Here is a 24,378-nt window from a genome sequence, read left to right as displayed (position 1 = left end):
GTGAGTCACTTGAACTGTTCTGTAAACGTATTTACTTCCCAGGGTTTAAAGATTGACCTTAGAGTATTTTTACTGTATTTAAAGTAAAACTGATATTACTGACCTTGTGGTGGCCACAAAGAAATGAGTTAAAAAACAAGGGAAAATTATCCTCATTGGAAGGCAGAACTATTTGAAACAATGCCACAAACTTGTGAATATGGAGAAACCATTATAGGACACCCTTCCAAGCCAATATTATTGTATTTGGAAATGAAAATAGAACTAGATGCTGTCAGCTTTGCTCATATTTAATATGTTTCTCTCCATCACAAGCCCCATTGAGTAATAGTGTCAGAATTCAGCCATAAACTACTTGAGTCTTGAGGAGGGGTGTTTATAGTGACAAAAATACTCAAAATACATTGAACTTCAACATATTTTTCATAATTGCTCTTGAAATATTTTAGGGATTTATGGTATTTGTGCTTGAATTAGGATGTTCTTCCTAACCATTCAAACCTTGCCCCACTTCATTCTTCAGTGAAATTGTGATGCTGAATTGTGACACCAATCACGTCTGTGGCAGCAGGCTGTGAAATCATAAACCTAGGATTATGATTTTACTGCAGGATCACGTAGAAGGAGGAGCTAAATTGTGAAGGTGAACGGCCTTAATCAGACATAAATCTTCAAACATATCAGCAGAAGAACTGAAAATATAGGGCAAGTAAATTGATTTTTGTGTAAATGATCTTTTTTTCAAATTTTCCATAGCATGGAAGTCCTCTTTTTTTAAGTGAATGTAGTGCTCATGGAGGGTCCTGGAGAATTGTATCTTTTATTTAACCACCAAAACTGTTGGTGCATGGGATATAGTAGTGCAAACTTCTGTACGTTATTCCTGAAGTTTTGTAGTCTTGACCCAGACAGTTACTCAGAAGAAGGGCATGAAGTTTCAAATTCCATACCTAGATATCCTTAACCTATGTTGAGATTGCCATAAAGGAACACTTCTGTAATAAGAACAGCTTTTCCCCTATATTTCTATTTTACTGAAAACAGAATTTTTCACACAGGCCATATAAAACACATCAACTGGCAGCAACTTCCAGTCACTGCTAATCTAGGCTAGTTCTAAACCATTAAGCTAATAACAGGGGGGTGGGGATCCATAATCAAACTCCATTCCTTCTGATCCAGATAAGGCAGTGGTATAAGAAATTCTAGCAGTACTGGGGCCTATCAGACCACTGTAGTTACCCTGGGCCAACTCTGTAACCCATTGATGTCGGTCTGTGATGATCAAGCACCCTCAGTGAATTTTTGCTCTCTGTAAGCAACTGTTCAGGAAACAATACTGATTTTCCTGATCTGTGCCCAGATACATGCAACAAAGGAAAGAGTCAGATGAAATCTATAAATCTGTTGGTAGGCTAAATAGTTTGCCTTTACAGCTTTTTTTTAGCAAAATGTTGCTTTCTCCATAAGGATAAAACTTCAGCAGTTTGGAATGATGAATTCTGTTGCCTGGCTGTTGAAAAAGATTAAGAAAGAGGAAGATATTTTGAGAACTCCAGAGGTTTGCAGGTTTGAATGTCTGGTCATGTTTTGTACAATATTTTCTTAAACTTTTACATTTTCCTTACCATAAATATTGTATCATAGTCTTAATGATAAATTTTAGAATTGACTGGATTCTGGTAAAAGTTGGCTGTGCTACAAAATATGGAGCAATGTACAATAACAGCCCAGAAAGGATTAATGAGAAGATTATTTACTTCTCTTGCTGTAACTGAAGTTGGAACTGACTTGAAGAAACTCCTCAACAACAGATTGGGGGAAGCTATATGAGGAAAGAAAACTTGAGAGAAGAAGTGGGAGTGCATTAGTGGGAAACGCCATGACTGTAAGGCATGTCTATAAACAGAGTTGCTCACAGAAGCGACGAGAACACAAAGAGCAAAGCAAGCTGCTTAGCACAAACTTCCTAATATGAAGCAAAGTCACCAGGCTTCCCCAATTCACAGGCAGGGAAGAGCTGTCCTTAAAACATCTGATTGGGGAAGGACTGTAGGCTGATATAAGGACCTTTGGATGCTGGACTTTGTTTGGATTTTCTGATCTCTCCAGTGGGTAGTGAGGCGCTGGCTACAGTGGTCCTGAGTATATATTCTGGTCCACAATACACATCAATGCTTACATATGAAATAAAGAGCCTGGCAGACATATTGGGTGCATCTTTTATGCTGCTATACCAGCCCAGCCAGCCACAAGGCGATATATAAGCTGTGGCATGAATTTGGACAACAACGTGGGAAATACACACCAGCTTTGAATGCAAATACATTTCTTGATTAACTGGTTTGAAGCTTTTGTTGATATGACTAGAGAACTATAGCTTTTGGGTTTTTTTGGGGGGGGGGGCTTATTTATCATTTTAATGACAATAGTCTTCCTTCTATGTTATCGCTGGCCTTGTCAGATTATTTAGTATATTTTAATATGTATTTACTGGGCTTCTTCAAACTTTATAGCCAGAGACTTCACTAGTACCTGGGGTCTAAAATCTCCTTCTTCCATTAGAATAAAGACTGTTAATTACAATTCCCTTCACAGTTAATGTAAAATATCCACTGTCAATGTCTGTCTGTCAGTTGTCCTTCATCTGTTGGTGGCGCTGTAACCTGAGTGACAGGTAAATTGAGAGAGAGTATTTTATGTTCCTCACACATAGAAATATCTTGTTAAACATTTTGTATTGCTCATGATCAAAACATACCTTGTAAAAGCACAAAAATCCTAAACTGGTGGTAATTATAAATGGTTGATCTTGTGGAAGCATTTATTACAGTGGTGCCCTAGTTTAAGACATCAAATAATGAAGACAAGCCTGGCAGGGAAACTTGATTATGTGCACAGAGGTTTGTTAGGCCTCTACAGCCTGCTTTTCAATTCGAGGCACCAAAGGGGTTAATTGCCTCTGGAGATTGGCCTGCAGCCTGGCCCCATCCAGAGGTGCAAGACACCTATGAAAACTCCCCAAAAGGTAGGTTTAACAAGAGCGTATATTGTAAAAACCAGTATCAAAACAAAACAATGAATCCACACAGTAACAACAGTGAACCAGTCAATAGAGCAGTATACAGTATACTAGCAAATTGCCCATCGAAAATGACAGGGAGGGTCTGTGGCTCAAGGATTAGACTCTTAAATCACTTCAAGACCCACCAATGATCCTTGAATCAAGGGATTGCTGAGAAGAACTCCCTTGCTTTAGCTTGGATGCATATAGTGTAGTATCAGAAATCTTTTCGTTGCCCTTGAAACATCATATAACTTTAACCAGAAGATGGTCTCTCCCTGATGTTATTCCAAACAAATATACTGCTTTACTTGACATGATAAAAGCTAGGGCTGTGTGAAGCTTTGGTCACTGATTCGATTCAGTGAAGATTCAGCCGGATTCAGCGGCCAAATCTCCAAATCCAAATTGAATCAGAAGACCCTTTAATCTCTCCAAATTGAATCAGAACCCTCTGAATCGATTCGGAGAGATTCAATGATTTGGAGATAGATGCAGATTTAAATGTTTTTTCTAGATACCTCAAGCCACCAGGTGGCTTATGAACACTGAGATGGTGGGGCAGATGTAGTATCCAATGGGAGCGTGGGTTGGGGCAGACCACAGCATGTTCAAAAGTGGACCCGGAAGTGGACAAGAAGCACTATTGGTCCACTTCCAGGTCCACCACAGACTATGTGGGGGACCCTCCCCTTGCCCCTCCCAGTTCAGTGACTGGTCCTCCCTCCCCCCCTCATGGCCAATCACCGAGCCAGGGTCCCCCATACACTCAGCAGTGGACTTGGAAGTGGACCAAAAGTACTTCTCGTCCACTTCCGGGATCTGTTGCCGAGCACGCAGGGGACCCCCATCCCCCGCACTCCTGTGGGACACTGCATCCTCCCCAGCATCTCAGAATTCACAAGCCCTGCCTGATACCTCAAGGTATATAGAAAAAACATTTAAAGCTGTGTCTATGGCCAAATCGCTGATTCTCCAAATCAGAATCGAATCTTCAGATTTGGATTTGGCTGAATCAAATTGGGACGGTGATTTGAATTAATAAATCGAATCGTTGTCCTCTGAACTGGGCCCAATCTGAATCCAAATCGAATACGGCCCAATTTGCACACCCCTGATGAAAGCCACTCAAATGGCATCTATGGTTTTATTTTATTTGCAGCCTAACAGGAGTAATGTTTTCAGTATCCAGAAGAGGTCTCCATTAGTTTTATTTTCATTGCAAAACACGCATTTTATAAATACTTTTTATAGTATTTGTTAGACTTCAACTCCAAGCAGCGCCCAACGACTGGGGAGACAACGATCCAATTGCTCGTGGATCCTGTTACTCATTAGCCAGAGCAAGCAGGGAGCAAACACTACTTGCACACATTGCTCACAACAGCTTTATTCAGAATTGAGACAGCTTTGGGCAAAGGTCCCAAAAAACCAACAAACCGGGGACTTGCACTAAAAATTAGTTCTTTTCACATTTTATACACCTTGGTTTATGCTTATTAACATTTATTCCACGTCTGTCCCTCCTTCTGTTCCACCCATTTCTCCTCCCATCTCAAGCTCCGCCTCAGTTTACTGTTTACTTCATTAGCATGGAATTGCCCATGTATTTCACTTATTTACATGCCTCTCTGCTAAGAGCACATGCCTAAGACTTTGACTATGTCTTCTCTCAGTCAGTTGTGGTTTTTTGCTCGTTCTTTCTGGTTCTCTGCTGATTTCACCACCATCTCTAAGGTCTTGCTTCTGCTTTGTCTCTTGACCATAGCTGGTGGGCTACACTTTGTTCTTCTTACACAATGGGCTCTAACACTATGACCTGGTTAGAAAACTGCTTGCCTAAGCATTTGCAATGTTATTTTTAATATATCATTTTGCCATGTGGCCAGTAGCTTTTGCTGAGACAGATTAAAGCCTTTATTCAGCTGCAAATCCAGTGCTCCCCAAGATCCAAATGTGGTCACCCTAACGGTATTATCAACATGCTTCTAGCAAAACTTATTAAATGTTATGGCTGATGGTAGCATACTTGATTTATAAAACCAGTTACTTATAAACTCCAATGGGTGAGTTGCCTATTGTATTAAGTATTTCAGTGGTTGGTTTATCCAGGAAGGTATGTGCATCTCACAACATGGTATCATCCAGCCACTTAAGTCTGTCTGCCAACCTGCCCCTGCCCCTCTGGAGGCCTTCCTTTATAAACTTGTCTGTAAAAGGTCCCTTTACAGACCCCAATAATTAAAAAGGATATTTATCTTTGTGTTTCTCTTGGCACCATCACATTAGATCAGTCTAAGAACATTAGTAAAATATTTCTTTCTACATTTCCCATTGTTAGTATTGGGCCAGGCTCTTTCTGAATGTCATGTAAAAACCCATTATAGCAGTTCTGGCAGGGACAGTATCCACATCAAGTCAGTTCAGCTTGATGAGATGTGCAGGGCATCCACATGGGCCTCACTTGCTTTTGTTCTCATTTACTAGATATTGTTCCCTAGACATTGTGTTATGTACTGAATCTAGAACTGAGCTGTCTGTACTTCAGTCCCTCTGGCATATAACTTAACCTGCATTCATTTACCTCTTGTCAGAAGTTCCCTTTCTGTATGGTTATTTTAAAATAGATTTGTTCTTGGAGATTTTTTTTCCCAGGCTTTGTGCTTAGCTGTGTTAAATATTTAGCACATGTTAAGATTTCCTTTTCTGCTCAAATGTCTAATTTCTTGTCACAAACTCATTTTACCCCAGTGGAAACCGTAGAATTACTCCTGACTTACACAGTTAAAAGTATTTTCCCAAGGCCACATTCAGGTGTGCATTTGTAGTACTACAAGTCTTGCAGCACTTTGAAGCTCTACAAAAATGACTTGATGTGGATACTCTCCCTGCCAGAACATGGCGTAGACAGGCATGCAGAGCCCCTGGCTAGAGTGCTACAAAGTCCCTGTGAAAGTATTCAGCAGTGTACTCTCCAGCCAGAGGGCAATGTGGGGTGCTCAGCCCTGCAGCTCTGCCCCCCGCTCCCACCCCCAAATCCCTCACACTGGCAGTCTCATCTCCTACAGGAGGAGGGAGGGGAGGAGAGCTGCAGCTCCCTGGAGATGGGTGCAAAAGCAGGATCAATAACAGCCTGTTGTCCCCCACAAGGCTGCAGGAGTGTCATAAGAGCCTGAAAAGTGGGGAGCTGCAGCTCTGTCCTTCCCCATGCCTCTGTGGGAGCTGTTGGACTGTCATTAAGCATACTGATGCCGCTGGTGTTGGGAGCAGCCTGATCCCTTGCCCCTGTGAGGGATGACAGGTCGTCACTGTGGATGCTGTTAGGCCATGGTTGGAGGATGGGAGAGGAGCTGCAGCTTTACTCCCTGAGCCCCAACCCAAATGGCAACTGAGTACACCAGCAGTGCTCATTAACTGTCCACTTCATTCTGCCTCTCATCCCCCTTGGATAGGAGAGACAAGAGGAAGAGTAGAGCCCTGTGGGATGCAGGGGGACCATGAGATTTCTGCCTCCCTGCCCTGTAGTGATACAGTGCACTGTGTGCACATGACCTGTGGCACGACAAAGCATAGCATAGCACTACGGAGAAGTGCTTGCTTCATTCAGGGAGTTCTCTGTAGCACTTCTGCCATTTCTGGAGCACTACAGGGAACATGCACCTCTGTACCCTGGGGTTCTGTACAGGTACAAATATAATATCTATAATACCCGCAATTAGGAGAATTATGTAATGGTCTCTTTTTCCTTTTTCCATCTATTACCTGTAAATATTTAACTGTCACCTAAGCTCTCTACCGTTTGTTTGTTTTTTCATATATATCTTCTTATCTTTCAAGTACCCAGTAGTGGGGTAGCTGCCTCTGCAAACTAGTAAAAAAATAGCCCCTACCTTAAACAGCCCTGTCTAGGTTCACCATTGCAGACTGGAAGTTATGAGCAGATGGTGCATCCATTTTAGGCTAGCATATGTGGATAAAGGAGTTGCAGTGTTGCCAAATAAATGCCTTTTTTCTGATGAAGACAGGTTCTGAAGGGAACACAATGCCACCATAACTTTGCTGAGTCAGTGTGTGGCCTTACGACTGACTGTCACAAGGGTTTTCCCTCACCTCCATTTTTTATTTCCTTTGTTTCTGGGTGTAATGGTGAAACTGGTCTGTACAAAGAGAAGAGAACAGGGGCAGGTCAGTAGCACTGTGACTGGGTTTACAGGAATGGAAACTGGCATCAGAGCAGAGAGAGTTGGGATGAAACCAGCTCTGATGCTTAAATGAGACCTCGTGGTGAAAGGCCTGGAAAGGAAGAACAAAAGATTTGGATTCGATGGGGAGGCAGGGTGCTGGCTTGCAAGGGAAGGAGACCTGCTGAGATCCATGACTACACACTTGAAAACTGAGGGACGTCAGGTGGGATCATTTCATATGGCTGATCAATAAAAGGCTGTTACCAACCCCCTGTGACATGCTAGACCTCTAACATTTTTTAGTCTTTCTTTGAGTCTTTATGATGCACCTTCTTCCTTCACTTTTTGAAAGGGGGACCTGAATGTCCTAGCTCCTTGTGGAGCAGGTCTTAGGCTTCAGGACTTCAGTTTCTTTTCAGGGCTTCTCAAACATGTCCTTACAAGCTTAGCAAACTGTTTGAGACTTGCCCTGTGTGAAGCCCTGAAACCAACAGATGTTTATAGTTACACAAGACTGCCATTAAAAATAACATTGTGTGCATGCATCCAACAGGAAGATGATATTTAGGAACACGGAGGTAAAATGGTAAAGGCTAAAAGTATGTCTGATACTTAACTTGCCAACGTAGATTGGTTTGGGGAAGTAAGCCTCACTTTATCCTTACCTACGAAAACAAAAAACAAACAAAAACACTATCCTGTGCCAGTTAGGCTGACTTTGTTCAGTCATCCTTGATTGGGTTACCCATCCACTGGGAGAATCAAGTTCTTGTTCCTCTCCTCTGACAGGCCAATCTTTGTCTCCATTTCAAATCCTGTTGTTCCCATGGATCCTTTCTCCTTTCCTTGCCCTGCAGCTTGGTCAACAGGGAGGTCAGACAAACACTGTACCTTGCCCAACTCACCATGGCTGGCAAACGTTAAAGTCAGTGAGCCTCCTGTAAATCTTCATTGCATCTTTGGTGTGGCTCCAGTTAGTTATTGGCTGTTCTTACCAGGCTCACTGAATGTACGCAGTCCAATCATTACTTATTCTTCTGCCTCTGGAAAGAAAATAACTCTTATCATACTGGAGGAGTGAGGACAGGAGGGAAAGAAATAGAAAAGGGAAAGTAGGGAAACTGCTGTGCATCTTTCATAAAAATCATATAGGGATTTCCTAGGTCCTCAGCAAAGGTTACAGCATGTGATTTATTCCTTCCTGTGCTCACACAAAGGCTACTGGCTTGATTGTGTGGTGCTAACATTTTCTGGTGCTTTAATGATTTCCCAGTGTCAGGTGCTAGAATTTGTGTCACCTAGGAGCAGGGGTCTTTGCAGGATGGTATCTTTACAACACAAAAGTGTCAGTTGATTATTGGAACCTTGATGCTTCTCATTAAGTTTTGTATTGTATGAACATGGCATGTGATTCTCATATGCATTGGTGTAAACGAAGAACATTCCTGGTTTTTAAGTGTTATGCTGGTGTTATGCTGCTGTAAACCTGCTGGAAGCAAGAGGAGAATCAGGCTCAAGGATTTAAATAATGGTCCATAGACATACGCATAGTTACTTTACTAAACAATGGTTCTGATCAAGTAGGCTAGCTGTCCTATATTGGCTGAACTGAAAGTTAAAGCAATGAAGAGAGAGGTTTGTATAATAAGGAGAGAATAAGTTCATTTAAAAGATGCAGCCCACCTACTTTTGCCTATTTTGTTCCCCAGGTGGCTACTGACTAGATCTCTCACAAATTTACCAAGTTGTATTTCTTTTTTTTTAATAACCTATTCTTTTGATTGCTACTCTGTAACAAAAGTCTGTATAACTTCTTGCAAACAGTCTCATGAATTAGTTATTCATCTTTTATAGCTCTCTCAGTTGCATTTTGCAATATTCAGTAGGACAGATTTGTCAAAGATGTTATACAAATTTTTAAAAATACCATAAAGGCAAAAATGTGTGTATTCAAACAAACAAACAAATAAACTAAGTTACACTGGGTAATGCTGTTGCTGGAGTTGGTACAGGATGAAGCACAGTGTACTGTCAGTTTTTATTGTGATGAGCCTATTGATCCAAAGGGATCAGTCAGGAGCCATCAGATGATATTGTCATTATGTGGCAGAGAATCCCATTGTACCTGATTCTTTTTTCCTCCAAGAATAGTGTTTTAGGAATAAGACTCTAAACAAAGCTTGTTTACCCTTCTCCTTGCAGTTGGTTGGTGAGTAGCTGGTTGGATGGCATGATTACCACTCAGGCGCTATAAAAAGCTATTCCACATTTTGTACATATGCCCATTCTGCAAAACAGTTGATCAGACCTGTTGTTAAAAGGAAGATGGTTTATTTCAAATCCATTCTTTAACAATCTGGTTTTTTTGCTGTTGTGCATATTGTACCATTTACTAACTTTATGACATCTGCCTGTCCCTTGAACTGGGAAAACATTGCTCATCATATAGCCCTGTGGGTCAGAAGGCCAGATGGACCAGGAACTGCATCTAGAAATTGCAAGAGAGGCAGCCAAAAATTCTGAATTTTGGGGTATACCAGAATGGTCTGGATTAACAATGGTTAAGGGTAATTGCATTTCAGGCAAGTCATTGCAGCCCAAGGGTCAAATTATGAATAAATATAAGACAAAATACACCATCTGGTGAGCCATTTGTAATGTAACTGAATAAATTGTTCAGTGGATCCGAGGGCTAGCTTTAATCATTTATCCGAATTTCTCATTTCATCTTACTAAAGGACATACTCATTGTTCCCCCCTGTTTAGCTCTGAGTCATTTTGTGGGTGTTTTCGTGTTTGTTCTGAGATTAGAGTATGCTGCTGAAATGGAAAGGATAGTTCTAAATCTCTTAAAGTCAATCCACCATGGGCTAATAGTGAAACGTACATACCTAGAAACATGTTGTTATATTTACTTATTTGCATATTTTGATTTAAGCTTTAGGTGACTTACAGCTGGGTATGAAGGCAACATATATCTCCAGAATAATTTGCTTTATCTTTTGACCTCTTGACAGAAAGCAAAATGAGATGAGAAAATAAGTAGTGTAAGGTTCGGCTTTGGTTTGTTATTTCTAGTTAGCTCTTTGCTGGTGACTCACATCTGTCTGCCCAGAAATCTGAAAGATGTTGATCTAACTTAAGCAGGTTGACAAATGAAGACTTATTAATTTGGATAGGCAAGATGCTAGGAATTTCTTTGTTATAGGGGTCCAGTCTGAAATTTTTCTTCATGTTATTTGTGTGTAAAGGAGTTTATGTACATTGAATAGGAAATGATAGCCACATTTGTATACCTCTAAAGAAATAAATGGATAAATGCCGTGATTTTTAAGGTCCAGTAATTCAGTCTGCAAATTTGCCTTATAAAATCTGCAGCTTTTCAGTGGAGCATTGCTTTTTAGCCCGATAGGCACAGTGGAGTTGTACTACCAATACCAAAAATAGTGTTTATGAATATTTTATGTGATAAATTCACAGTTACAAATACATGAATGGGTCAGAAATGTCTCTCAATAACTTGTTTAAAAAATATACCAAGCATGTCATATAGCATATTTGAATCACTCTAAAATAAGAGATACATTGCCTCCAGCCACTGGGTCAAGCCAGCATTTTTTGTTCCATTCATTAAAGCTCCAGATAGCAAGGTGAGACTTTTGGACAAATAGAAACGCTGATCCATATGCAGCTCTTAAAGATTTTTAGGTGAGTCCCAAATTCCTTTCAAAAAGATTATTTAGGGCTCAGATTTTCAAAGCTGTCTGAGGGACTTAGGCATTCAGTTTCTACTATAAGTTAAAGTTAGGTACCTGAGTCCTAATTGTATAGTTTTGAAAAATCCCACCACAGTTATTTTGTTACACTTTGAGATTTAGATAGAGAGGGCTGGCGCATCAGATGGAGTAAAGTCAGCCTAGTCAAGAGAACTGTACTGAGATGCAGATCTGGTGCAGCATACTCATTTAAAAGGCTTGCTATAATTTCAAGCCTATATTATACTGACACTATTTAGAAAATAAATTGGACAATTCAATGTAAATTACAATGAACGTGGAGTTCTGTAATCCCCATGTTGAGTAACATACTGAAGCTGATGTCATCATTTATCCTAATTTCATTCGAGATGGTCACCTGAATGTAGTTTCTTTTTGATCCTGGGAAGGCCACAGACCATTAGCCATCACAGATCAGAGCACCAGGGTGCTTAATGGTCTGTAGTGGCACAGCTCAGGATAATAGCATTCTCAAGGAAATGGAGCAATGGGAATGGCCTCACAGTAGGAAACTGATCAATAATACATGAAAATGCTGCCTGTAAGAGCTTTGATCAGACACTGGTAACCAAACTGGTACAGTTTCCTGTGGGGAACAAGGAAAAGAACGATGTTAAAATCATACCGTATCTCCCAGTCTCACATGGCTAAATGTCATTGCTACATAGTCCTATTCCTAATGCAGATCCTGCAGCTTTTTTTCTGGAATTTGAAATTTTTGGGTCTTAAATGTTGGTTTCTGAACTGTTGAGCTACCCACAGAGGCATAGGCAGCACTCTTCCTCTCAGTTCTTTTTAGTAGTTTCATGTTACAAATAATGCAGCATTTCATAACAGCCCATACAGTTCAGAATATGAAAGTAACTGTTTTAAGTTCAAATGTGTTTAAAAGAACAAGAAAAGAAAATATTATCTATGATGGTGTCTAGCTACAGATGTATATTTTAGATAGCATTTCACTTTTGTGAAGTGAATGTTACATGAGCTGAAATTTTTTATTATAAAATTTATTTTCCTATTTATGAAAACCTGTAAACTTTCTTATTAAAATTTTTCACCTTTAACAATAGATCAGTCAAATAATGTTGGCATTCCATCCACGGTGCTGAAACAGATTCCTAATTCTACCTGTGTTTACTACTCATTGTGTTCTAGCACAATGGAGAGTTCAGGATGTCCAACTTTCCTGTCTCTTGCTACAGACATTTCAAGGTCTTTTATGGATAAAGTACTAGAATAATAGCTATAGTTAATAATTCTGTACTATTGCTTCTTTCAGTTAAATGCCAGAATATTAGATAAAGGCAGCCAATTTCTGATCTTTCCTAATGTGTGCTCCCAGTAATTCAGGATCCAATATCAGTAGAAGAATGTTTCACTTCATTCAGTTACTTCTCTTCATTTCACTGTCTTTCAGGAAATGCATGTTGTATGTTTTGAGGTATTTAAGATGTGATACAGAGCCAATAGGGTAATGTATGCTCACAAGTTATCCATTCAAGTTAGATTCATGCATACCCACCTCCTGGACCAAACCTGATTCCCACTTGTTGCAGATTGCATTGATTCCTCCTTCAATGAAGTTCAAAAAATTTATGCCTTGGGCACCTGCATAGTATGATCCTTGGAGTCCTGTGGCCTCATTTCTGGAGTCCAAATAGTAGACATAGATCCAAAAACTTACATATCTCTGGGAGATATAAACCCAATCCACGGCTTGCACATTTGGCACAATCTTTCCTGGCATCCAAGATCAGATGATCTTCGTTACAAATAAATTCCACATACTACTAAGTTGTGTAACAGGCTGCTTGGAACATAAGTACTGGTATGTTTAGACTCTAAGGCCCTGTTCCTTATGCTGAACATTAAGCAGATGAGTAATATCATCTCACTGGGTCTCAGTGAACTTTTAATTCAATCATCCTGAAGGTTTGTACCATTTTTCTTGATGTAAGTTACATAAAAGAGGGTGTACATGGCAAGATTGTAGGATAATTTAATTTTACAATATTTGCTGCTCCAAGTTTTTATATTCCTCAGTGGGCTGTTGGCATGGAAAAAAATCAATGAGTCTACTTCCATGGGTGGCTACACACATTGTCTCCAAGTTGGTCATATTTACACAAAGTCCAGGTAGCTTCTAATACTAATTCTATTATTGCTTAGAGGCACTGAGTGGAGGCTTGTGTGATATATGAACATAAAGCAATATCAGAAAAGGGGGAAATTTTTGCCATACGATTCTTTACTGTGGATTATAATAATCTTTGAAGCAACTCTGATGGTTAAATTGAGAGACCGACCAAGAGAAACAACCAAGAACCTCCTTGCCTTTTTTTTTTTTTTTTTTGCTGCTGTTTACCGTGTGTCTGATGGGGAAAAGCTCAAACAAATAAATTCACACTGAGAACTGTAGAACAATGTGATGGAGGCTGTAAATTAACATCCAGAATTAAATTCTTCCTGTGCTTTAACAAAATGATCCCAAAGAGCTGTATTGAATGCCTTCTCTACAGTGACAGCTTTGGGTAAATGTGGTATCTTTTATTAGGCCAACTAAATAGTTGGGATAATTGTTCTTTGCAAGCTTTTGGCCACAAATACCCTTCCTCAGGCATAGGGAGTTTGCTGCTGTGTATGTGTGCGCTCTCAAGATGAATAATGATTAATGTTGGCTCAATATTATGATTAGTGTTTCACCCTGGAATAAAGCCAAGTTGCTTGGTATGAACTCAAGGCAAAGAAAGCCAGTGTTCTAAGATTTCTGCCCATTTTTTATTATCTAAATTAATCAGTGGTATTGGTAGGTACAATGTGCAGTGTTATGGATTTTTAAACAATACCGGCAGTCCTCAGACTTACGACACAATTTTGTTCCTGAAAACTGCATCTTAAGTCAAAACATTGTAACTCGGAACCAATTTTCTCATAGAAACAATCGTTATAAATGGGGAATTGGTTCACCAAAAATACCCCAGAATTTTGTACTCTATCAATTATACATGAGTAATATAGCTACATTAATGTATTTGTATTGTAAATAGCAGTCATATCGATTTGGAAGGACTTCTTTGAGGTGACTTTGCTGGACTTTTTGAAAGGCTCCCAGTTGGACTTTTTGAAGGGTTCTTGGCTGGAGTCTTCTCAGGAGTCTTGGCTGCAGGTTCTTCTGGAGTTTTAGCTGCTTTCTTAAAGAAAGTGTCCAAGGAAGTTTGGACAGATGTTCTCCAGGGAGATGAGTGACGCAGCGAACTTGTTCACTGGAATGGCATTGCATCAGATCAAGTGTTGCAAGTTGAAACTGACATCATAAAGTTGAAACGGTGTCAATTTATAAATGTTGTAAGTGTGAAATGTTGTAACTCAAAATGTTGTAAGTCAAGGACTGCCTGTAGCTGACTTTGGCATGGTTCTACATGGGAGAGGTGCTCTATCCAGATGGTCCTTACATGATTGGGGCCTTACCACATATCACTTCATGCAGGCTATTTCCTAAGGAAGTGTTATGTTTGCTAGTTAGTTTATACTTTTCTGAGTTACACGATGGAAAAATTATCATTGCCAATTTTTAAAAATTGAGATAATATAAGAAATATAACTTCACCAAGAAAGATGTTTTCTTCACGTTTTCACTAAAATGCTAACCACAGGTATTGATAGCAGTGTCACAACTCATCTCCCCACCCCCCTCCCCACTGCCCATTTCTCCATTACTTGGTGCTTTGTTTTCTTTCTTGCTTTCATTCATGCTTGTCATATTTCCTTCCTCTGAGAGGTTAAAGTTATTGACAGATTACCTCAAAGGCTGACCATGCCCACCTGTTATAATCTTCCCAGAAATTCCAATATAATTTTCAGCAGTATGCTGAAGTAGGTCTTACGCTCTGGTTTTTTTTGAAATACAACTATATTCATCTCACTTCTTTTAATTAATATAGGGGAAGCATCCTAGTTAATGCCCAGGTATAATTTTCAATGTTGCAGAGCTGGGAAAGAGGGCTGTGCGAAATGGAAGCATTCCCTTTTGACCAGTGTTTCAATGTTTCTACAGAACAGTGTTTCATTTTGACTCTTGTTTCAAGTAGAAATGGCTGTTCTGTTTCATTCCATCAAAACGTTCTGCTGTTTCAACCTGTTGCAATGCTTTGCCCATAGGATATAATGGGGAAGGTCGAAACAGGTTATAACTTTGTCATTTCTGGCCAGAATTTTGCCTGTCAGCAGCTGGGGGTGCAGGGCCCCAGAACCCCCCTGCACCTACTCCTTGACAGCTGGTAGGCTTAGTGGCCGCAGCAGGGCCTAGCAGCCGGGCCCCGGGCCCCAAGATAGACACAGTTGAACAAGCACCCATGACATGAGTTCTGCCTGTTAGCAGCCAGAGATGCAGGGTCCCAGAACCCAGAAGCCCTACTCCTATCTCCTTGCCAACTGGCAGGCTTCATGGCTGCAGAAGGGGCTAGCATCCCTGCAGCTTTTACCCCATTGTGCCTAAACACACACACAGTGTCACCCATGTCATGAGTTTTGCTTGTCTGTAGCTTGAGGTGCAGTTTCCCCCAAACCCCTGTACCTATCTCCTTGAAACTTGGCAGGCTTTGTGGCCTCAGCAGGGACTAGCATCCCTGCAGTTTTGAATCTGCTGTGGCTTAACATATACACGTGACATGAGTTTTGCTTTCAAGATTTTGTGGTACAGTTTCCCCAAACTCTCTGCACCTATCTCCTTGAAACTTAACAGGCTTTATGGCCTCCACAGGGGCTAGTATGTCTGCAGTTTTGACCCCACTGTGGCTTAACACATACACATGACATGAGTTTTGCTTTCAGGATTTTTGGGTGCAGTTTCTCTGAACCCCTGCACCTATCTCCTTGAAATGTGGCAGACTTTGTAGCCTCAGCAGGGGCTAGCATTCTTGTAGTTTTGACCCTGCTGTGGCTTAATACATACACATGACACAAGTTTGGCTCTCAAGACTTTGGGGTGCAGGTTCTCCAAACTCCCTGCATCTCTCTTCTTGAAACTTGGCATGCTTTATGCCCTCCAAAGGGGCTATCATTTTTGCAAGTTTTATCCAAATCTGGCCAGAAATGACAAAGTTATAGGCTGTTTCAACCTTCCCCATTATAGCCTATGGGCAAAACGTCGAAACAGTGAAACGTTTCAACTTGCTTCGTTTTGTTTTGAGGCTGTTTTGACCATATCTGTTTAATTTTGATATTGCTGTTTCAACCTCGAAACAGCATTGAAACAAAACTGGTGGCAAAATTTTGCGCAGCCCTACTGGGAAGATCAGCTGAGCTAACAAGAATGTAAGTGCTTAAGGTCAAAATTTCATAAAAATTTGTTTATAAGTTCCAACTCAAGGAAATGCAGCTTCCTGTTACTTGAGCCTACAAACATGAACATTTGGTGTCCCCAGGCAGTTATGGGTACTCACGGGAAATCTGTTCATGAGTTACCTTCCTCAACAGTTCTGTTACCTAATTGGGTCATGAGTATCTCCTTCAGTCTTTCTGAAAAGGAGGTGATACAAAAATCAGATATGTTTGCACAGAATCCCAAAAAACATTGGATCTTAAACACTTGCTTGTATTAAAGAATGTAAATGGAACTACCTGTGACTGTTATTGCAGAGTGGTGGTAAGTGGTTAAATAACCTAGAAACCTCTTAGATGCCAATAGCTTTGTGCAGAAGAACAGTTTAGAGAGGGGTACTAGCCATACCCCAGACAGAGGAAATGCCACCAAAATTGTGGAACTGAAGTCCACTCCATGATAGGGTAGACTGGGCTCTTTAGCCCTAATCAGCAGTCAGTTGAGGAATGGAGCCGTGATAGATGAACAAATGGATGATCTCCTTTGCTCTAGTAGCTCCTGCAGCCAAACTGTTTCCAAACATACTGGCACCTGCCTTTCCTTTGGATTAAACCAGCAAGGCTGAGAGGTGGACACTGGTTTGCGGGCAGCTCAGTGTTTCCATATATACCACTAGGGCTTTTGCACCGTGGAGAGGTCACTCAAGCTCCACTTAATCTTTCAAGTGAGGATTCGGTTCAGCGAGCTGCTGACTCTCTCAACATAATTCTGTTGTTTCGCAAGACAGAAAAATGCCTATTAAAAAACAGGCAGGCGAAAAACAAACTCCCTGCTTTAGAAATACCATGCCAACAAGTCAAACTGCAGTGCACCTGATCCTGACCCCTGTAGACAGTCTCATCTTCAGAAATGATGAGCTAGCTGGAAAAGCCTAATCACACTAAGTGAAACTTTTCACTGTCGACAGACAAATTATCAGGAAGTGGCTGCCAACACTGGTGATTTTACAGCAAAACATATGGTATTTGGTGCCTGTCTTAAGAGTCCCCAGGTTCCTGTGATTGTGAGAGAATCTAATAACTGAATTTTTTTAAGGCTTTCAGTCCTTGTAGTTGAATAGAAAATCTCAAAAAACATAAAACAAAAATGATTAGAACACCAACATATAAGTACAAAGGGCACATTTTTTTCATCTCATGATTATACAGTCACTCATGCTTTTAGGGAACTGATTGATGATTTTTTGAACAGTTTGGGTTGGTAATGCAGGAAAGCATGTTATTTTATACAGGTTTGTAGCATTTAAAGAATCATTTGTTTTAATTGTAATGTTTACCAAAATGCTTGCTTTTCTTAAATGCTTTATACTGGGGTTATTGGGGTATTAACCCAGATATGCTGAGGCAGACTTGCTTTTGTTCATTCTTCTAATGAAGTTAACTCTTGAAAATACATTCACGCTAAACAAGCAAGAGTAATTTTTTGTTCCGTTGCTGATCTTTTGATCTTTTCTGTTTTAGTTATACCAGCAGAGTTGTTTCCAATGGATTGAAGGCACAAGTTAATAACCCAGAGCTGAAAGTCAGAGGATTAGACCCTCTCATCAGCCATTTAATTGACAAACTTCAGCATTTTAACCAGGTAAGCAAAGTCTTCACAGTATAAAGCTAATCTATATCAAAATGATAAAGGATCTGAGATTAAAAGCACTGAGGCATGTTCTGTACTGCGAAGTTTTTTTTTGGAAAATTCCATGCAGTTGGGAGGATGACAGTGATGGTTTCAAGACACATTGCTCTTGGATTATGAGCTGTGATGAGGCAAATGTGTCCCCCTGGGGTGAACTATAGCAAACTTCGCAGCTGCTCTAATTTATGGCAGTCTTCCCAGAGTTTTTGAAAATCTACCTTACAGCCCAGAACCCCTGCAATATTGAGAGACTACAGTATGCCTCTGACATGCTCAGTCCCATCCTTATACAAGAGCCTGAGGCAGCTTGGGGGTAGTTATACTGCCCCATGATGATGTTCCTGCCTTGGGAGAACTCCCGCTCGGTAGGAGCGTGACATGCACACGCAGAGACCAGGATGGGTTGTAAATCTGTGGTCACTGGGACCAAGCAGGCGTGTGACTTTGAAAATGGAAATGTGGCCGAGCACAGTTTTTAACCTTCCCCGGCAAAAAAGGGAAGCAAAGCTTCCATTAGGTTTCTCACAAGCATGATTAGTCTGTGTCTCCTTAAATTAGTAGTTCACATTCAACTGGGTGACTTTTCTGTCCAAATCGAACACATGGGCTTTTAGTGCTGCTGATCCTCATGCTGTTATTATATGATTGCTTCAGCTTACCTCTTCTCAAGTTCCAGAACTGGTGTCAGTCCAAATTAGTTGGAGGTAACAGATTTAACAGCAATTGATTTTTCATTTAAGGTATGCCTGTTTTCTTGTCAAGTTGAAAGAATGTTTACAACTGTGTCTCCGGAGTCTACAGTGTTAGTACATTAATGCATCCCTAATCTTTCACCATTATAGAGTGATGTAATCTGAGGATGAACATAGGTAGCTTGTAGGCAGCAATAGTAGACCTCATTGTCCCTGTGCTGGCTGGCTGTCACAAAGGCAGAAATAATAATCATGACTAAAATGCTGGGGGAAATTCTTTACCTGGCTGTTGGAGCAATGTGCTATGACTCTGAGTCATAATTGGGTCCCTGCTCTTGGAACAATACAGCTACATGTTGTTCCTTACTCAGGGCCTGTGGTAAATCCATGATCTAACCATTAATTAGCTTTGATTCAGGATTGGCTCTAATATTCTCTAGGTTGAGAATTAGGAAATCTAGTATCACACTGTTTGATTTAACTTGCCACAGAGAATTACAACAAGCAACCTGATGTGATATTTAATACTTCAGTGAAATAAATATTGCGTGGCCAGATTGATGGAAAGGATAATTCATTATTTATCGGTCTTTGCATGTTATCAAATAGAGTGTTAATTTCCTCTATAAATATTAGATATAGCCATCTGTGTAATAGTCTTCTATAAACACTGACAATCAGAAATAATTACAGATAAATTCATTTGAAAGTAGGTTTCTTTTGAAGTCCCCGTTTATTTGCCTGCTGTACAATAATTATATGAGGGTTCTGATTTTCATGAGCTATGCACCTGTATGCTTAAAAGTGTATAAAAACAAAAAGCTTCAAGCAACATTTTTAGGTAAGTATAAAATCCTCTTCATTCTTAGCTCTTTGTACAAGTTAGCTGGAAGAATTGCCTTGTATGACTTCTAATTCTGCTTTAGGAAAATATCCTTAAGTAAACTTAAGTCCTATCAGATTGAGGTACTTAGAAAGTAATGGATTCCAAGGGTGCAGGATTAAACAGAATACTGATTTCTGCCCTAAAATGGTTCATTCTTAAGTACTTGGAATAATATGAATTCCTTTGATCATAATTTTTAGTGAGATTTCTTCTAAGATCAAAGCATCAAAGAAGTTGCTAAATTTCTTTTTAAGGCTTTCGCAGAAAACATCAAACATGTGTGGCTGTTTTCTGCTTTCTTGAGATTTTCATTTCAGTTGTGATATATTAATATACAAATAACAAGTGACACTGAAAAGCTGATGAAATCAGGAGTTAAATTGCCCTCAGTAGTGTGTGTAAATTATAGAGAGAGAGATGTATAGAGAGATAAAGTATATAATACCAGTGCTCTTTTTAGAGATTAATTGATTTTTGTAATAGGTTAAGAAAAATAATTTTTATACACAATAAAGGTTATAATTTAATATGTGACAAGTAGTTTGTTATTTTTGTTTCTTCTTAATGATTTGAAATGTACTGCATCACTTTAAGTAGTAACTGCAGGTTTTATTTACAGAAGGGATCCTGAAGAGGAAATGGGGTCAGGAGGGCAGAGGGTATAGGAGGAAGGATAAGTATTCCCCTGAGAAGTGGTGGCCGGATAATACAAAGGTAGTTGCTTTTTTAATAAGATTGCTTAACTGTACAGAGGCAAGTACCTTCCTGAAAAAGAGAGAAATATAGGTTTTTAAAAGAGCAAAAGAAGCAGGCCAAGGCTAAGGGACCCGTCAAGAATGTTCAGATACGAATGAAGCTCTGACATGTAAAACCTAAAATGGGGATCAAAAACTGGAGGAAATCTTTTCCCTCCATGGAGAAGGAGAAATTAGATGGAGCCTGCTGACCAGGTGGTCAGCCTTTATACACATTAATTTTAGATGGCTCCTGGAGGTTTTAACCCCTGAATTGTCCACACATTAACACCTGAAATTAATTTTAAGAACACTTCAAGCAGTTTAAGTTTACACCACTTCAGGGCAGGTTTATCTCTGATCTGTCTTACCAAGCTTTCATTAATGTGTGGCCACCCCCACAGACGAGCTGCCCAAGTTGCAGTCCTCTAGCATTGCAGAATGTGGTGTCCAGTCCCCCACCCTTCTGTACTGTGTGAACAAACTTTCCACCCCCTGAACTCTACTGCCCAGGGGGCAGTTCTGGTACCAAGCCAACTCCCCTTCCTGCCCCTGGGGTGAGACCTTTTCACCCCCAGGGGTGCAACCATCTGCAAACAGCCTGAAGAGCACATGCCAGCTAGCCAGGTTGCAGGGCACCCCACAAGTGGGGTCTGGGAGGGTGTGGGGCAGGGAACAAGGTGAGAAGCCAGATCAGGTCCCCGTGAGCTGGGGCTTCCGTCCCAGCGCAGGGGCACAAAAGCTCCTTCCCTCACCACCCCCTCTACCCAGCCAGCCTGGGAAGCACAACCACCACCCCACACAACCCAATCCCAAATCCCAATTTATTAAAGCATAAGACCTCCTTTAATTTACTTCCTTTTTATTTGTTTTTTTTTTCATTTTTTTTAAATTTGATCATTCAGTGACTGACTTCCTTCATTTCACTACCGTTTACCCACCTCTCTTTCCTTTCCACCCCCCATTTCATTACCCACCTGCGTCCCATTAACTCTCCACCTCCCTGCTTCATGCCCTTTCCCAAACCATCTTCCACACATCCCCACCTAGAACAGGGATAGAAGTCTATCCTGGCTCACCAGCCTTGTAGTGGCAACTCGCAGTTGTACCTCCTTCCTACTCAAGCCCCTGATTGCCAGTCCTCTAGTGGCAAGTAACAGCTGTGCAGCTTGGGGACAGTCAGAAAAAGTTTTTAGTAGAAATGTAAATAGTTAAATGATTATTATATTTATGCCATTGACTGCTTACCATTTACCATTTAGTGACCTCTGTCAGGAATGGCACTGGCCCTGGCCTTGGCCCTGGCCTCTTATGTCTTCACCTTGCTGCATGGGTGGGTCCCAGGCCAGTGGCTGGGAGCCGCTGGCAGGGAGCAGTGGGCATGGCTGAGCCACTAGGGTGCTGCCCAGCTGTGAAGCTGTGGCTTCCCTTGCCCCCACAGGCAGGGGCTGGGGCTAGAACTGTGGACAGAGCTGGGGCTGTGGACCTCTCCTGTGCTGGGACCCCCCCACCATGGGAAGGAGAGAAGGGAAGGAGGAAAGTGCCAGGGCCTCTACAGGAGCAGACAGGGCCTTCCCACTGTAGCAGAAAAACTCCCAGCTGCCTGGTAGGTCTACCCAGCCCCACTGCAGCAGTGGGGCCCAGGCAAGGCAGTGGGCTGCCTACACCTCCCACCACACGTGTACCACTGCGGTGAAGACACAGAAGGCTCCTGTGTGCTGCCACAGCTCACCCCAAGAAAAGGAGAAGTCTGGTCCCAATAGAGCATCCTTTCCCTGGGCGCACTGCATGGTTCCCCCTTCCTACCCCTGATGCTGGGGCAACATGGAGCCTGACCCAGCCCTGAAGTGGGGCTGAACACATCACTGGCTTAGCTTGAGGAGGTGTTGTAGCAGTTGGAGCAAGTGGTGCTTGGTCTGAGGGGTCATCATGAGGTGAGGACAGCTGCAGGGTATTCCTGCAGGGTATTCCTGAAGGGCTGCAGTGCAGCATTTGAAGCCTGGGAGGCTGCTGTTGCAACCTGAACATTCCCCTTGGATCCCTGCTGTGGCACCACACTTCAGAAATGCTGCACTCACCACATGAGCAATGATTTCTCAGACATGGAACCACCTGCAGGAGCACCTCGGGCCGAATCAACTGCGCGCTCATCTCCACTTCAGGGCTGGGTCAGGCCCCATGCAGCCCCAGTGCCAGGGGCAGGGGGAGAAAGAACCAATGCACCAAGCTTGGGCCACCCTGCTAGGACTGGACCTCCCCTTCCCCTGGGGTGAGCTGAAGAGTTTCTGGCCCAGCAGCACAGGGCTGGGCTGCAGCAGCACAAGCATGGCAGGAGGTGCAGCGAGCTTGTCACCCTGCCCAAGCCCCACTGCTGCAGGGACACCAGGCAGACCCACCATGAAGTGACAAGTCACACTGCTGTAGCAGGAAGGCCCCACCTGACACCTCTGGAGGGCCCAGCACATCCTTCCCTCTCTGCTCCCTCCCGCCCTTGCTGTGGTTTCATAGATTTCATAGACATTAGGGCTGGAAGGGACCTCGGGAGATCATCGAGTCCAGCCCCCTGCCCAAAGGGCAGAAAGTCTTCCTTATGTCCAGCCTGAAACGGTCTTGCAGGAGTTTGTGACCGTTCGACCTCGTCATGCCATGGGGCGCTCTAAACAAACGTTCCCCCTGATCCTGGTGGTCACCCCGAAAAACTTATAGGTGGCCATCAGATCACCCCTGAGCCTACGCTTTTCCAGGCTAAAGAGTCCCATGTCAAGAGTGGTGGCAAGATCTGGGTACAGAAAAAGTTCACAGCCCCAGCTCTGTCCACAACACTAGCTCCAGCTGCAACCCCTGCTTGTGGGTCAAGGAGAACTCACAGCTCCTCAGCTGGGCAACACCCCCTAGTGGCTCAGATGTGCCTGCTGTCTCCCACCCACAGCTCCCTGCCAGAGGCCTGGGATCTGCACAGCACCCAACACACAATGAAGACATAAGGGGCTGGGGCTGATGCTAGGGCTGGGGCTAGGGCCTTCCTGATGAGGTTACTAAACTAGGTATGAGCTATTAGTTAACTGTTTAACTGATATAATTTGAGGAGGTTAAACAGATATTTTTAAATGATATTTACATCCCTTAATGTGTGACTGCTCCAAACTCAAGCACTAAAATCTATCATCATTTGAACAGCTCAAAGTGCAACGTGTAGCAAGGCCCTTAGATCAGCCTGGGTTAATCCAGTCTAAAATGGGTTAACCCAGCCTAACGATGTCTATATGTATTCACAGCACATCTCTCCGATTGAGAAAGCCTAGCCACTTGCCCCAGCCCCAGGGCTATGCTGTTTCTACCCCTTAAGCCTGACTGGGCTATTTGTAGCCCTCTAATTACCCTGGCCCCCATGGATCCATGAGTAGCCCAGCCCCCTCCCTCAAGTTCCTTACATCCAGCTACCCACACTACTCCAGCAAATGGCTGCTCTGGGTTTAGGTTTAGGTGGGTTAAAGCCAGCCACATAAACTTAAACCAAGTTAGGCAAATACTAGTTTGCACCCTAAGGCTGAAAGTAGCTATACTTTCTTGACCTAAATAGTCACATGCAGAAATGCATCAATTTGTGTCGCTACTGTATCAGCCAGTCCTTGTCATGTCTAGAGATGGTCAAAACTCAGAAATTCCAGGTCATGGGAGATTTCAATATTTGAAATGTTCATTCCAATTTGGACCAAAAAACCAAATATTGGGAAATTCCCACAAAACAAAAATTCTGAAGATTTGTGGTTATGAATATATGTCAGCAGCCAGATATAATGAAATAAGGCCAAAATAATACAAAAATAATTTTTCTGAAACGAAAAAGATATTTGAACTGGAAATATGTAGAAACTTCTTTTTTAGCATAGACTCACAGAATTGACATTTTTCGAAACATTTCTCTTACAACTAAGTTGGGTCTAGTCATGATACAGATGTTCCAACAAAAAGCCTGGGTGTAGATCTGTAACTGTTTGGTTCCTCAGGATTCTGTTGCGTTAAGCTGTAAATT

General features: G+C 41.8%; 1 protein-coding gene across 1 annotated transcript in view; it reads left to right on the top strand.

Annotated features, from left to right (window-relative positions):
- Positions 1 to 24,378, top strand: part of LOC109315373 (glypican-5-like) — a 643,246-nt gene that overhangs the window by 378,780 nt on the left and 240,088 nt on the right. Inside the window, exon 7 of the mRNA XM_019543047.1 lies at positions 17,865 to 17,985. Coding sequence (XP_019398592.1) covers positions 17,865 to 17,985 — 121 coding nt within the window. The remainder of the gene's footprint in view (positions 1 to 17,864; positions 17,986 to 24,378) is intronic.

This window comes from Crocodylus porosus, unplaced genomic scaffold, assembly GCF_001723895.1.
Source record: "Crocodylus porosus isolate Cpor-Errol unplaced genomic scaffold, CroPor_comp1, whole genome shotgun sequence".
NCBI classification, from domain to species: Eukaryota; Metazoa; Chordata; order Crocodylia; family Crocodylidae; genus Crocodylus; species Crocodylus porosus.
Note: the sequence above shows the minus strand (reverse complement) of the source record. Positions and strands in the feature narration are given on the sequence as shown.